The sequence below is a fragment of the Varroa jacobsoni genome, unplaced genomic scaffold (assembly GCF_002532875.2).
Source record: "Varroa jacobsoni isolate VJ856 unplaced genomic scaffold, vjacob_1.0 scaffold_1262, whole genome shotgun sequence".
Lineage (NCBI taxonomy): Eukaryota > Metazoa > Arthropoda > Arachnida > Mesostigmata > Varroidae > Varroa > Varroa jacobsoni.
In genome coordinates, this window is record NW_019214164.1 from 368,385 (window position 1) to 385,686 (window position 17,302).

Sequence of the window (17,302 nt, forward strand, 5' to 3'; positions counted from 1 at the left end):
GTAGCCGCCCAATGCGTGGCACGATCAACGCTGTTGAAGCTTGTTCCCCTTGTTATACTCAGTCTACTCTCTGTCGTCTGATAGCTTCAGGGAAGTAACCTCGTTGTGAGACATTTACTTAACAGCATCAAACCATTAATGGCAGTATAGAAACAACAACAGCGGTGAAATTTGTCATAATCCTCATTGCTTAGTTGATGGATTACAGGGGTACCGAAATGATTCAGAATTTTGTGATTTCCTAGTATAGTTGAGGCCATCTAGACGATTAAGGGTAGCCATAAAAATCTAGTTTTACTTATTCATCTTTGCTGACAGTAATCAAAAGCCTTGTACAACATTTCCGGAGGTGATACTGGGATCTATTGAGCGGCACAGTGTCTGTCACGATTTCGTCCACATCTGGAGCAGCAATATGTATCCTAGAGCATGTGGAGACCTAGTTTTCTGCATAGTCCATAATGGAACCCATGCATGATAAAACGAGTGACGACCTTTCTGTTTAGCCGCTTTGTCTCTTTACACACGTCATTTCTAATCACACGCGTAGCAAAAAATCCCCGTTAATCTCCGCGTATTTTTCCTCCCAGTTTGTAAGGTTCATCTTAAAGGCTTCGGTTGCTGCGAGTTCAAAGCGACAACGTAGGTACTCGGACAGCAGTGGCTGACCAACTAGAAAACACGCGAGACGGTCTCGGATCACAATTTTGAGTCCCAACGCTGTTTTGAGGAAAAAAGCTTTAACGCGATTTGAATGTTCTCAGTTTTTTATTGCGAGATTTTCTTAAAAGGACGCGTATTCCATACGCTGGGATCGGAGCTATTTTGCAATTGGACAAGTTGGGAACGATTGTTAGGGACGTGCAATAAATTGATTTAATCGTGCATGCGACCAACACTGGCTTCTTTCACCTTTTGACTTTACGCGCAGTGAAGCCGTTCGCGGATAATAGTAGCCCTAGATAGGAAAGAGGTTTCTATAGCCAAGAGGCAAGATAGCAAGATATAAGGTGTTAGCGACCGCAATCCTGTTTCCCCTTCTACACTTCATCGTTTCCACCTTGATCAGCTTTGCGATCAGCTCGAAGCCTGTAATTGCTGCGTGAAGCCGGGTTGGAACGTGCTGCAACTGGAATTAGTTCGATCCGTTTACTATATATACATAGACTGATTTTTTCAGCCCTCTTAATTGATCAGAAAGGTGTTTCAGGAAGATGGAGAATAAAAGTGGGGTGTGGTAATCTCCCTGAGCTAGGCCGGCTGTTTCTGTGAAATGCAAGAGTCTGGCCACCTGTTGTTGATGGTAGCTATATCACCAAAGGGATGCTTTGCTTAAGGCCATCAGTTACTCTTCACTAATTTCGAAGAATATCCTATAAGGCAGTTCGCTGTATCGTCCAAGTAGGCGGCCAGACCTACACACTTGTATAAGCATACGGTTTATAAGATGCATCATAAGAAAAACGCCATAAGAAAAATGGCGTTGAACTTGCCGAGGCAAAGTAATAGTCTCAAGTACAGTTTGTTTGTTATATAGCGAACACAGGCACACTCACTTCGGTGTTCGTCTCTGCACATACAATAATATTGAATTTTATATAGTGATACTAGACTGGGTCTGTTAACTAATACATGATCGTGAACTGATCGTGGCCAAGTAGTAACGTTTTCCGTAGACTATACGACTGTAGTTCTTATTAATATTTACATAGCTGGTACAACCCTTCGTGCACAATTTCGTGTTCAAAGATCTGAATTACGATCATTACTACTGGCCTACTTTTTTGTAGTTAGTTGAAAAAACATAATGTTTGTCTTTTATCCATGTACAGCGCGCTTTCTCTGCTGCACAATTCGCTTCGGTGATTTTGTGGGTATATCCTGCGGGGTTTGAGCCCCTACCATAGATTAATGAGAGAGCATCCAGCCAGAAACGACCTAAAACGGGAGCGTGCTCCGATTACTACCGTTCCGGCTATGCTCTGTTATTTCATATAGCACCGTTCCAAAAGGCGACCAACGTCTAGCAACACTGCTTTCAGCGACACCAGTGATCCTAAACTTAACTACAACTGAAATGGTTGAGCTGACTTTAAGGTGGGAAATTAGCTAAAAAAAAAAAAGGGTACAAAAGAGACGTGAATGCATAAATGCATCTCTATCTGTTTGTCTGTGTGTGTTGATTTCTGTTTCTAAGCGCGATAGTAAATATTTGAGCGCATAATGTTTGTAGAACATAAATAGGTGGGGAAAGAGGAGGAGCACATAGGGATTTTCTAGTGGAAAGGAAAATATTAAAAAATCACTCCAACCAACCTTAGGCTGGTATATGACTTTCTAAATGACTCCCTGTTATTATATAAAATAGTTCCGTTTACATTCGCAGCTCCGACGACGAATATCCTCCTCAGATAGTCAAGCTGATTACTTTGATTACCAGATTCGCCAGTGTTAATGCCTATGGTGTCCAATCGCTCGTCAATGGTAAGCACGGCATTTTCGTGAAAAGGCATATTAAAGTCAAACGTATATCAACGTAAACTTTGCTTAGGCGACTTTTCTCGACAGCGATCCTTCTTGAACGAGCGATTTTAATAATATTTTCGACAATACTGTTAGGCTTAAATGAACTAATTTGTATGACAATTCAGCACTGGTTTAAAATACATCTTATTCAAAATGTACTACATCCCATAAAGCTATTTTTTACATTACCATAATATGATCTCTTATAAACTGCCTGTACTGTCGCTTAACATTTGTGAAACCTTGCAGCGCTCGAAGTTCCTCACTGTCGTTATGTTTTGCGTCTAAAGGCGAGAACTAGACGGGAACGCCAACAAATGAAGTTACTCTGGAGGGTCCTTAAAATTCGGTATTATTGATATCATCTTCGGGTACTTATCAAATAAAGCTACTGTCAGCCCATCAATTAGCAACCTTTCTTGGCGACTTAAATGCGCTAAATCTACGTTGCGGACGAACACCGATGAAGTCAGGAAGAGTTAAGAGACATAGCGTTCCCTGCAATAGCTCTCGCGCTTCTCAGGATTAGTCACAATTCGGTAAACGCCGTTAGAGTCGACGTCTACATGAAGAAGGGCAAAGGGGCAGAAGTTCCAATTGGATGAGCTGGGATTTGCAGTTTTGAAATGTGGAGCGGCGTGAATCGCACTCGATGTCGGAAGGCTCTTTGCCTGCCCTGTTTTGGCTTTGGAAGGAAGGACACATGTGCGACACATGCGTCGGACGACTGGATGGGGAGAGGCTGCGACACCGACGTTTCTTTTGCCCATTGTCTCTTGCTTCCAGTGTTTCTCCCCTTGTTTCTGCAAAAGGCTCTCTTAGCATTGGAAAGGCTGATGTAATCTGGCGCATTGTGAGGAAAATCTGGAAGCTCAGCCAGAACCACTGACTTCCTTCCGTCACTAGTGCCACCGAAAACCAATCAATTTAGCCCCTTTATGGCTGCATGCCGACCCTTTTGGCCTGGTTCGCATGCGTACATACATTTATGGGCGCATTGGTGCATATTTGCTCACAAGAGACACACTTGCAGTGAAAAGCAAAAAAAAAATGCCCATTGCTAGTTTTTTCCGCCACTGCTAAGAAAGCGACTATTCATGCGTAGGAAACTAAATGGGTGGGCATGTACGCGCACAATTGACCGGATCATGCAAACGTTGTGGGGCGCTGTTCCTTATTCGCGGTCAGTAGCTATAATTTTAATAAATAAATATGAAAAAAATATGATGACAACGACTTAGCCACGATCTTGAAAGCATGTGGGCCGGATAAGCTTTGAGAGACAGAGGAAAGCATTAAGTAAAAATCAGTCAGGGGACTATAGAGGTTTGCTAGTTTTTTGGTTTACTTCTCCAGAAGAAAAGACCTTTCTTCTTGTAGTAAATTCAACAGGTGGCCAAGCTCGGGAGCCGTGGGAAAGAGAAAAGAGTAGCCATTATACAGTGTCAACGCCAACAACAAAAGCAAAACTGACGCCAGCCATGTATCAGCAAAAGTGACTACCAGCAGCAGCAGCAGCAGTTGGCGGGAGATGACGATGCTGTCGGCGCGCATCTCATTACTATTCATTTCAAAGATGAGCTGTATGCGAATTTACAAACATGTAATGAATTGGTACGAATAAACATATACGTAAACTACAGCGTCCAGACGGAGGGGCGAACAGTCGAAAGCCAACTTTACCTCTCACCCCAGGGCTGACTGAATACAGCAACGGGCCGCATTTTATGAAACATGGTAAATGCTATTTGGCATCTTACACTTGTCACTTGGAGTTGTTTAATAAACAATCCATAAATAAACATATGCATATCTTCTCGTCGTCACTGAGCCAAGCAGAGCGCAGAATACACATCTGTCTTATATGGAGTGCAGTGTTGTGCCTCTCAACATTGTCTCTAAACTCCGCTTATACATGTAGATGAATAGATAATCGATTTTTTTACGTAGATCTCCGTTGATGCATTTTCATGCAAAACTAAACACGAGAATGTACGTATAAGAGAAGAAAGCAATTACAACAGGTGACGATTAGGACGAGACTGAGCTAAGGTGGATAAATAGGCTTCGAGATAACTTAAAAAGGGAACGGAATAAAGACTGCTGCCTCGTTTGTTCAAGGTTTCTGACTCCATCGTCAAGTAATCGAGGTTTCATCTCAGTAGAACGAAATTTCATTCGTAGAGGTTTTTCTTTTTCCAGCTTTCTCGGTTTACTCAGCACAATCTATCAAAAAGGTTCTTTCACGCCACCCATTGAATGACGGTGGGTCCATGATCGATGCACCCTTTGGTCGTACATTACACACAAAGGCAGCTTGCTTTCTTAATCCTTGCCTCAAAATTCGTGTCCGCCCAATCATGTAGGTCGTTCTGAATTGAAAATTGTGACTCGAGAAAATACTGAAGCTCCTTAAGGTGAAACTGATACCATTTTGCTCCATTCCGTTCTGTTCGATCCCAGACCGGCCTTCTTCAAGGCGACAGCTTAGGAATGTGGACACACGCCTACTTGTTGCGTGTGACGTGGCTCTTCCTAACGACCTGATCTCACGTGTTTGCTATATATTAGACGATTTTAAGCTTTTATCTTTGTCGACCGTAGCGGAAGCAGCAACGCTTCATGGGAGAGAAATCTTATAGAACGTGTACTCTTTGCTCCGCGGACCTTTCGAACACATCGCGAACATTTGCAGACACTTATATATAAATTAATACACAGAGTTACGCAGGCACGTTACGCACGCATATGCGCTGCCGACCATAAGCAGGCAGGTACACAAAGAGAAATTTATACAGCAGCATATATATGTTTATGCACAAGACAACGCACGACCCCTTACACATTTCGGTGCACACGATGCCAGAGTAGCATAGCCCCAACGTCGAAGGAACACGCTTTTTTTGCCGATACTGCTGCTTAGCAGCGACGACCGTACCAGGCTGTGTCAGGGAACACGGAGAAGACGAGCATGTTACTGTAAAGTATGCGCTACAGGGCAAGGCGAGAACTTATCTCCTTTTGCTGCTGCTGCCATACAGGCAATCATGGGACTCTAGCTCCTCTTTTTGAGGAAAAAAACACATGTGTTACATAATGCACATTACTTTGATGATCATTTGGGTTAAAGGGGGATCAGGCGGTTGTCTGGCAGTCAGTAAACGACAATCCTTCCAACGGCTGGACTGGCTGATAAGAACGACAAGCGGAAAAGCGACGCAAAGACATTAGGGGCCTTTCTTTCGATTTTCTTGAAGTTGGGTAATTGTGAAGTTACAGTGGCTGATGTCTGGGGTTATTCCACGTTCCAATAGTAATGGAAAATAACTTGTTTGGCCAAACTAGCAGCAGCGACCCATAACACAATCGTTTGTTGTAACCTGCATAAAGTAACAGCATTATCAGCAAATATCGTGACGATGTCCACAAAAGAGAAAATAAGGACATCCCTACTATGTACTACCGCCCCCAGCTAGTTCACTGAATGATGTTACATATGTAACTGCATTTTTGGCACTGCAAGTGCTTGGCTTGCTAGTAAAAAGCCGAAGCGGACAGTGATTATCAAAGTACGTGTGGAAACCCAGTGAACGCAAATTTGAATTTACATTTTTCGAATGAAAATGTGTTTCCCACTTTTTTGTCGGTAGTATCTTCGTTGCCTTCTAGTTAAAAGAAGAAAAATATGTTAGGGGAAAAGGTTGAAGAGAGATTGAGGCACCTGTGGTTGCAGTGACAGGACAGAACACCCGCAAAGGATAACCGCGGGAGAGACTGTGACCATAACCTTCCACGTGTAGAAAGCGACGAAAGTTTTTGGCTACAATAATTCACTGCTAAGTGCTTTAGATTGCTGACCGGGTTCCGTTGTCCATTTTGGGGCAGGTTGAATACAAAACGCGTAATCAACGGAAATTTTCTGCTAATTAATAATATAGTAATGATTATAATTAGTTCTGTGGTCTGCATAGTAGACTTTTTGTAATCCCAGCCCACTTTTTGTGGAACTAGATGACTAATATTGACTAGACAATTATCCCAGTACGCTGCGAAAACAGATAGGCGTAATACGTAAATTTAATGACAATGATTTAACAATACGTTTTCTAAAGTTATTGTACGCGACAGTTTTTGACAACAACAAACGAAAAAGAATTTGTCTAGCTGCATTTTCCGCCATTGCGGTGCAACTTTTTCTTAAAAAAATATTCTAGGGTCTTGAGGTGAGTACTTTAGGATATCACTACATTAGCCGTCTACCAAAGAAGGATTTGTGCAAAATCCCTCTTGTAGCAGCAGCAATCTACTACAAACGGATCAGCTGTTCTGCTCAGACATTAGGCTTCATTTATTCAATTAATTATTAATAACTTACTACGTTGAATATAAACTAGTACGTAGCCATTCATCCAGTGTTGGATGATAGCGCTATGAGGGTACTAGGGAGTACAAGATAGAAGGGTACGTCTTCTATTCCACGCAACTATGCAGTGAATATTGCAAAATGACCGTTTTTTGGTCTCTGTAAATTTAGACGTATGCGTGCTTTCAGCGTGAGGTTCAAACGTGCCCAACTACCATAAGACTATCGTTGACCTCAAACGACCAAACAGCGAAGGGATGATATCGAACATGGTGTGTCAGCCTGCCTGTCTCTTCGTCTACGTGATTATTAATGGGTACATCTTCCAAATTACGCTATTATTAGAAAACAACAATATAGATGGTAATTCTCCATATTTTTTAAGATGGCTGCCTTTAAGATGGTAACGTGTCAAAGAGAAAACGAGAACGGTAACAGGGGGGTACACACTATGCTATCCTGACAGTAAGGCCGTAAGACTTTAGCCGATTCGATTTTCCTTCCATTTGTCGATACGGAAGTGCTTGGCCTGCTAGTAAAAAGCCGAAGCGGACAGCGACCGTTGGTTGCTTCTCTATACGTAGAACATTGTCGGTTGTTAAGACTAACGAGGCGTACCACGTTCAACTGATCTTCAAATCCGGAGGGCTAAGGGCAGCTTGACTTCGCGTTGAAAGTAACCCTAGAGGCAATACAAGTTGCTGCCACATAAATTTTGTCGTGCAAATATTAATATGTATATGTTGCCAAAACCGAACCATAAAACTTTCCTTTGAAGCGCCCCCTGATGACGACAGTTCCCCGTATATCTCTATGTTATATGCAGAACACAAAAACTAGTACACATGTTTATACTGTTGGACGATGAATTATCGCGTATAAATGTACAATGCACAGAGATGTTTAGATTGTTTTCGGAGCAATTTTCGAGAAATGAAATTTCGAGAACATTTCCGAGGCACTTCAGGTTTCAGAAACGAGCGCCGGAAGTTTGAAGATGGCTGAATTAGCTAATCATCAGTTCAGAGGAACGTAACGTGGAGAGAGTTCAGTAGTTTCGCCGACTGCCGCATTTAATGGTGGGTACGTGAAATATGCAGCATAATCTTCACAAGCAGAAAAAATACGAATGAAGTGAAATATGACAACATATTATATAGTACAGCATCTTTCGTGTGCCGACAAGCAAGAGCAGACCATGATCGTGAACGCCTTCTCTCATCGTGGTCCCAATGCATGCAAAACAATGCCTTCGCATTCATGTTAGCGCTTGATGGAGTGTTCGTATTTATATTTCATTCGGTGCTTGCGTCTCAGTGCGCGGGGGCTGCTGGCCGGCTTCAGATTAAGGCGTGTCTTCCATCCCTAGATATACTAAATTGAATAACAGAAAGGCTACTGTTATGAGAAAGATTGCATATTTTTTGTGCAACCCAACCTTATAAATCGGAAATCATAAAAACAAATGTAACTATTCGGGTTTTTCAGTGGGAGGATAAATGTATATAAGAAAGCCAAATGAACAAGCTTCTGAGGAGTTCGCTAACCAGTTGACGGCAATGAAAGGTCGACATGTTCTTTTCGTGCTCATGACTGCAGACGTCACCCAAGAAAAAGTGATTCTCCTGGGATTATTATACAATAGCGGGTTATACTGTCCTAAGTAACCGGTAGATCTGACCGAAAGTTTGTACTAGGTTTTTACATCAGTGTGTAACGTATTACCTCGCGGCTACCCTAAAGACCTTCCTCAGGATCTACTCGGTCTTGCATTGCAACTTGACGCATTTTATAGTGACGGCATGTCTCGTTTTGATCAGACACAATACAACGTATTTGGTGCTTTATGTCTTCACGTTGCAATCTAATTTATGTCTGCTTTTCAAAGCAGTGCTTGCTATCTAAAGTTGTACTATATATATGTTAACAACAAAATGCTGAAAACTGGCTCCTTGTGGGAGACTAAAGATTGTGCGGCCTTACGTCAGTAATCTTACAGTCCGTTATGAGCCAGCCTGGCCGTTGTAATACAGTGTCTATAAAATGGTCTAATCCTTTCCCGGGGCCTACATAATAAAGAAAAAATCCACGGAAGCAATAGAGGCCAACGCAGGCAGATACACTGTCGCTAGCCGCCCGGAGGAATTTCCCTTATGCCGTCCTTGAGATGGCGGTTGACTAAGGCAAGGCGGGTTTTCTTCTTCCGACTGCATCTTTTGAATTGCGAGTGGAAGTAGTAGCAAGCAGGGTCTAGATTTTAGGACAAGCCACCGACCTTGACAATATTTAATAATACTTGAAGCATTGGCTGGTTTCGGGCTATTTACAGGCGCGTATGCGTATACTTTCTGCGGAGTATAGCCGCCTGCATTACGGCCTGTACACGCGAGAACAGACATGGGCTGTGGCGTACGCAACGTTAACATGGCATCGCTGTTTGTCGTGTATGATCTTGTGTAGGAGCACCGTCCTTATAGACCACAACTTTTCCACCGCGTTTCTGTCTTTCTGCAAGTACACTTGTATTAGCAATGCTAAAAGGAGATTGTCAGGACCTCTTCTCCACTAATACGTGCTGGCGTAGCTGTTGTCTTTTTTTGCTTTCCTTCTTTTTACTAAACTCTAAATCAACCCGGCCATGGTCATTCTACTTAGCCATCAGCGTCCGTGTCGCAAACAGATTCTAATTCCGCTTGCGCCGTTTGGTATCGACTGGCTTCGTGACTCTCTTTCTTTTCTCTTTTTTGTTTTGCTTACAGGCAGTCGTTCTGGCGTTCTCCGAGAGCGATTTTGATTCTTATGCAGATTGCCGTAGTAGAATACCTGTTGCAGTTGCAGGCCTCCCGAGTGCCGACGAGGCTTTTCCCGTACGTTGACGCAGACGACGTCGACGGGAAAAAAGCTGCTGCTGTCATACTTTCGTCAGTTTCTTCGCTCACTTACCAACGGCCAGAAACGTCGCGTAGAGCTAATGCTAAGAGGGACAACAAAGGCGGCTCGACCACTACGCCCGTGATATACGATAATGTAACGCCTTCACTAGCAGCAGTGTCGTTAGCGTCGGCCTGGACGACGCCAAACGCCAGCCTAAATCAAGGCTGCAACTGTATCCAACGCTACCTTTCTAATATTACTACCACCAGTATTGTCATTACTACAAACCTTAAAACACGAATACCATTGCCAAGTAGCAATCGTCCAGTTTTCTTAACCAATTCGTCATTATCACCGATTAATATCGTCAGCAGCAACTTCTTATCGTCACTGGGCATGCCATGCGGCCCATTGACACCGACAGCTTCAACGGTATCGGCAATAACCCAGTGTAGGACCCTACGCATTGTCGCAATTACTACCGCTATAGCGATTATTGTCGCGACCAACAAAAACACAGCTACCATCATTGCTCCTATTGCCGGGTTAAGCAACGTAAATAAACCTAGTAACTGTAAGGCAGCACAGTACCTAGTCTTAATCGTAATCGTAGTAGAAATAATATTGGTAATCGGAACGGTACTAGGATTAAAATTATTAATAACGGTCGTTCTACAAGCCATTGTCGCCGAAATCATCCGCAACAGCGCCAGCGTCCATTTTATCAACATCCGTATTGCAATCGATATCTTCATCATCGCTACTATCACCCTCACACTCATTGAAGTAAGTAACGAACGTTAAAGTACATGTCTCTGATGTCCACAACGATACAATCACTACTGCCGCTGCTGTCGCCCCCACCGAATCCAGTTTCAGTCCCGCAAGTCTGCTTGTCACGGCCTTAGCAGCCACGGTCACCAGCGAAGATTCGGCCGCCGCCGTCGCTGTCCGCACCAACAGCTGCAGTCTCAACAGTGACAGCTGCTGCGCAAAGGTAGCATCAGTGAGCAATCATCGAAGTACTAGCGCGAGCCGCTGTTGCCATTGAGACTAAGAAGCACATGATGAGCAGTCAAGAGGACTCATCATCGCAAGAGTCCGGCCCGTCACAGAGCGATCTCCTGCCGCGCGCAGATTGTTCGTTGCGAAGAAACGGCGCCTTGTCGGAGGGGGTGCCCCTTAGTGCCAACGACCTAAATAACTCAGCTTCTGTCGCAACCAACGTCGACAAGAAGAAAGCTACGCAGCTACCTGTTCCCTCGATCTACCGCACTAGACATTCGGTGGCGTCTGCGCCCGACCTGGAGACGATCATCGTCACCGAGTACTCGGTGCCACTCACCAATGCCCACAAAGCGCCTGCTGTTCTCCAGCCGTTCAACGCCTGTCGCCCACTCGCCGTACTGCTGCGATTCCGAGTTGCGCAGGTGGCGTCCGGTTTCTGCACGTTTCTTCTCGGCTGTTCGGCGTTGCTTGACCGCGACACTCGACACGCGCTTTTCGCAGCCTGTATCATCGGCCTGCTATGCGTGTTCTGTACGGCCATGCATATCGTCGACTGTCGGCAGAAAGGCCCGCAAGGCCTACAGTACATTTTCCCCGGCATGCACGTCACTCTTGCCGTGACACTCACAACGATCGGCGTGATCGCCTGTCTCGTCACGTGCGTCGTACACGCAGCCAGCACAGATAACCGCAATGTGTTCAAGTTGGCCGTCTCGCAGAGTGTCGCATTGACGCCATGGCTACTCGTTGAGATGGCGACGATCGCATTGCGCGTCATGTGGGCCCGACGTTACATCAGCTGACCGTAACAATATCTGACGTACCAAACGTTGATTCAACAGACAGGAAGTTACTATAGCAGCAGAACAACAGGTCACCACAACAGCGGGCCGGACAGAGCTAGCAGGAAACGGTATCTGCGACTGCCGCACTGGGAGCGCTTACCGCCATAATGTATGAGATGATAGAAGAATGAGTATGCGCCGCTTCAATAAAATATGGAAGCATTGAAGCGGAAAGGTGAACAAAATAAGGATGGTGGTAATGACGGTCGTATAAATATATACATGACGAATAGTACGAGATATAAATAGGTGTGATGGCAGAAAGTAAATGAACGGGAAAGTGCGTGAAAAGGAAACAAGTGGACGCCATTATAATGAGAATGATAGAAACGATGAGATAAACAAACTTTGTACAATACTGTACATTCCGCTTTATGATGATTTGACGATCGGTAAAAACGGTCATAGAACGCAACATGATAAAAGGTTGTACAAGCTATAAGCTAAAGCCAATGGCAGCGATAATGAGAATGCAAAAAAAAAACCGACCTTAATATAGCTAAGACTACTGTGTGGTGACTGAAAAGAGGTCAAGCGTCCGCATCTCTTTTGATTGTGACATATTCGCGATTATGTTAATGTACAAACATGGTAGACAGATAAACAAGTCGACAACGAGACAAGCAGAAGACAGTGAAAGGTCCACTGGATGAGAGAAGGGGCAATCCCGTATCGAATAACTTTTGGCTGAATCTTTATTTCAGACAACAGAAAACAAGCGGAAGTGGAGGAGACAAACGAAGACAGAAAAAACGAAAGCGTTGGGATTTATCATTATCATACACATATACACAGCATAAACGAATAATGTTTACTGTTGTCATTATCGTAAAAAGGAAAAACAATTTTCGAGCGTATATTAGGTTAGTAACGTAAATGGCGCTCATGGGCCCATATCTCGCGCCGATGCTGTTCGTACGATTCATGTAAATACAGAGAAGCGAACATAAACGAAAATTGAATTGAGCCACCTAACGGCGCTTATAGCTTTCGTATACAGCGCGATGAGAAGAATACATGAGATATCGTGTCATTTTTTTTTTTTATATAAACATCGAAAACAGCGCCAAATAGGGCCACAACGTCTACTTTGAAAAATTTCAAATTTCCCGCTGTTCGTCGATAGTGTAACGATTTTTTAAATCTTAGCTAGCAGGTGTGGCATTTAGCTTTTGGATATTGCCAGGACACCTCAAGGGACTGATAGAAAAATTAAAAGAGACGCGCGTAGTTCAAAATGTTTTATGCACCCGATACGTCCTAAGTTGCTTCACCTGACTAAGACCGACTTGGGCGCTGTATCTGATCTCTTTTGCTAATATTTTGTCGGCAGGAAAGTTGTCAAATGCAGATTCGTCGTAAAATGACCATTTGTTAGTAGTAGATTTCCGAAAACATGTTTATGAAACGACGTTCTCAATGGAGACATCTACGCGTATATTGGAAGCAATCCCTGTATGATGATTATTCGAATAATGATTAAGACGATGTAAAGTTTACTAGAGGTACTGCAGTAGAAGTGTACCACCTGGTGGATTTTTTTTGTGAAGAATATGAAACTAGAAATCGAACGCCAGAAATGCCAACAGAATTATTAGTTGTGCGTGATATAACTTTGGAATAAAGCCATTTTGTCAATGACATGAAATTCTGTGTATTATCTTAGACATATAGATTTTTATAGGTACTTGTTGTTATGGTGATACAGAGGAAATATATTTACGATTATACGCAGGCTTTGAACAGACATAGTACATCTTGTTTCTCTCTTTCTTTCATCTCTTTTCGAAAATAAATAATAACTAATAAAAAATCATGAGGCTCGCGATCCTCACCGAAAGACTGGCAAGCATCCTAAATAATCTTGCAGGCACCTGTAGGAGCGGAGTAGGAACGGTGAAGGCATTCTGTTGAGATCAAAAAGGATATAGTAGTAGACCACGGATTCAGAGGTTAGCTTGCAAATGCATATATACTCAACCCGTTTATAAGCGAATTTCTTGCTCTTGGATCAGTCACTTCGAAAGTGCTTAGACAAAATACATTTTCCGTAGATTCTTTTCAATCTGAAAGAAAAGGTGATAGATATTGCGATCTGTTTTTATTTTCGAGAAAGGCAGGGAGTATCCCTGGAAGGACGAGCGCTTGAAGCGGCAATGACGTGCCGTAATTAAATTGCTGGTGGCTGACAAAGGAACACAGCAACAGCATCGGCTACAACGACGCACCTTTGCGTCAATTTCCACCAGGCATTAGGCGTTCGCTTAGAGAAAAGATTGGCTCGTTGTAGTGAGATGAGCTGACATTATTAAGGCGTGACGATGAATCAAGTTCTATTAAGTTGTCTCGTAAGCAGTTGAAAAGTTAATTGCGGCAAAGATTTTTTATTTTTGCTATCAAAGATCGCTACAATAAGCGATCAGAGCGGAAGACATCTCACTTCCTAATATAGCTTTAAGGAAACTAACCTCGGATTCGTTGTACTCAAGGTATAAACAACTCTGTAATGTAAAACAAGCCGAACAGTTGCGGGTTAACGAATAACCTTTGCAAGAAATAGATGATGAACATTTAGGTTGACTAGTTTTTGACGGTTTCACAAAAACATTTTCTGTTTTGGAGGCATTTCATTAGTAGAACTTACAGCTACTGCATATCGTCAGACAGTAAAATGGATGCATAGACTTATACACCGGGAAGCGAGATTAGCGTCTGGAATCAGAATTTACACCTAAGGGGTATCTGTAATTATGGTATTATGTAATGCAAAAAGAAATATTCAAGTGACTCTTTCATCTGGTGCTGCTGTGAAAAATGTTTTCACTCGTTTGGCCCCGACGACGAAACATGTTTACCTCTTCCTAAGCCTAGACATCCTTACAACTGCTTAGGTTGACAATCTCACTGTGCCTTAGGAATGCTGCACCTTTCTTCTCCTGTGTGTGTTTGCGAAACATATCTACTTTGAGCTCATTTCTGTCGGCGCTACATTTTTGCAGGCTGATGCGAGTACATTGAGAGGTTTACGTAGCTTAGCAACTATCAAAAAATCCAACAATTTTTATTTTTAACAGTCGTCCTTTTCTCGGTTGGCCACAGGATCATTTTAGCTATTCAACCCATACGCTTTGTGGAGCGTATGTCGTTAATCATTTCCTTTACGAACATATTTGGCATTGACAGAGCTGTCAAGGGCGGCCAAACATGTTTCTCCGTCAGGCCAATTTTTGTCGTCTACATATAACAATAATATATTGAGTCAGTTCTTTCAAATTAATCAATTGCTCCGCCAGAAACTGACCGTGTTTAGCTTTTTAAAACTAACGAATTCGTTCTATGCGTTTTTCGTAATTTATGTACGACTATCGTTTCTGCAATCTTATAATCGAAGCTAAAAAAAAAAGTAGCGTTTTTTGATTGCAGTAACTTGTGTGACAGCTATTGCTATTATGCATACAAACGAGAAAGCCAATATATTACTTCTTCGATAGTAGCATCAAGCGTTTTGCACAGTGTCTTTCTACCACTTCTGATCTAGCTAAACATGAACCGCTATCCGTCAAACTAACGTTTGCGCCTGTTTTGCATTGATCCACATTTACAGACGTCGTTGCTTATCAGAAACGTTTCGCTGATCAATAAATTTGTTTTACGCTTTTACGTTATCCAAAGCTCTAAGAAAGGAGTAGTTTGATCTCCTAATATGTTCTCATCTTTCAGCCGGAAAGATAAAAAAAGGTCGATTATCTAGACATGACACTGTTTCTTATGAATTTCAAAAGCGGCTGGCAGATCACCGAATCGGTTGCGTTGTCGAGGCACCCTCGTGGACTATCCACACTATCTTCAGACGCAAGCTGACGCTCCCATAAGCCCAGACGCATAAAACCCTGCATTAACGTAAGTGGCATAAAGGCATCGATAAAACCCAATTGTTTAAATTATTATATTAAAGCAATGATAATGCCAACGAAATGAAGGGTTGGAGTGCATGCTTCGAATGATGCAGGTACATTCATTGATAGGTTGATTCATGATGGCCTGATCGATTGTGCAAGAAGCTGCCTATATAAAATATCGTATGAAGAATAGCTCAAAGTTTTATATACAACGCATAAGATTTTTTCGATAGCCTAAGCCAATAGCACGGCAGAGTAACAATAGATTCTATCTAGGATCGTACTAAAATAAGGTAGAACTGGAGGAAATCGAGGAGGCATGTTCAATGAGGACTGGAAGAGCCGAGCCTATAAATGAACTATGCTTCACAAATTTGCCCTGCTTTGGAAAACGACGGGTGCAAGCATCTCGATGAACGTTATATAGTGAGAATGAAAAATTGTTATATGGCATTCGTATACACACCATAAAGCCATTTGCACTTCTTCCAAGTTAGCCTCCCGCGGTAAGCATGCATATGCATGAATGCATACATATGAAGACGAGGATAATCACTTCTGGGCCAGCGACAAACCAAGTTTATTTAAAAACAAAGATATGCATACTTTGTCTGAAAGATTTGATCAGTCAGCAAAGGCCAATTTATCTGAGATATCTCGTACGCGGTATTGAGAATCGCATGCTGCATACTCATCATAGCGGCCCGGTAGCCACGGAAAGCCCAGTCCGTCCATGTTCCTTGCGGATTCAAAATCCAGCATTACAACAAGATCAAAGACAAAAAAGACGATCATTAGACCGAAAGATCAATCGCTGGGGCCTGCTTTAAAGATGAGAATCTGCGTTAACCTGATTATTGGTGATCCAAAAGCACGATTCTCAACAAGAGAAATGCTAAATAATATAGAATTGTTAGTTAAAGCCAAAACCCGAACCACTGCCGTCGATTACAATGAAGAAACTGGGCTTTGAGTTTTTAGCACTTCAGCACGCGGCAGATAATCGTTCTATTGAACGCTTTTATGTAACGCGGCTGGATACGATTAGAAAGTAATATACGTTCTGCACGTTGAAAAAAGTCGCTTTTTTGTTTATGTTTTGAATTCTTCGATTTACATGTGCTGTCAACGTTAAGTTTGAACTTGACTTGAAGTTAATTGGTAATGTTCAAAAAAAATACAATCATCCCACGAGTCTGCGAAGTCAGCTTTGCTCGACCTGTTTGTCTCATGTCAACTGAATTCCGACTGATATACGTTTGTGTTCGAAAACATACACGGATCTTTTACATCCGAAAGCTTCCAGGGTTACAACAAGGCATACTTGAACCCGATGATTGATTTCGGTTTCGAAAACCGAAATCAATTATCGGTATTGGCGGTACGTGTACACGCGTCACAGAATATTTTCTAAATAATTTCATACGTAGTATAAAATTTTTCTTCACGTCTATTGTTGCTTCGTAATTGTATTTAAAGGTTTCGTTGAGATGAGTATATGAAAACAACGGCAAAACTGGAAAATGCTTGGATTCATTTACTACAATGCGCTTATTCTAACTAATAGGATAACTTTTGGTTATCTATTATAAATTACGTATGTTCTACTAAGTGCTCTCATAATGTTGAGTAAATAGTCTTTTTTTGATATAGGCTTTTAATAAACACATTACACCATTGTGTTTTTTAAGTAACGATAACGTTAATAACCGCAGAAATAATAGTCTGACAATAAGATCCACGCAAACTGACAAAAAACAGGAGGTAAATCATAGACCTCGATCGAG

General features: G+C 42.4%; 1 protein-coding gene across 1 annotated transcript in view; it reads left to right on the plus strand.

The window, feature by feature from the left end:
- Positions 1-13,264, plus strand: part of LOC111268142 (uncharacterized) — a 38,909-nt gene extending 25,645 nt beyond the window's left edge. Inside the window, exon 2 of the mRNA XM_022846913.2 lies at positions 9,649-13,264. Within this exon, the coding sequence (XP_022702648.1) occupies positions 10,828-11,574 (747 nt within the window). The 5' untranslated portion in view covers positions 9,649-10,827 and the 3' untranslated portion in view covers positions 11,575-13,264. The remainder of the gene's footprint in view (positions 1-9,648) is intronic.
- The last annotated feature ends 4,038 nt before the right edge of the window (positions 13,265-17,302 follow it).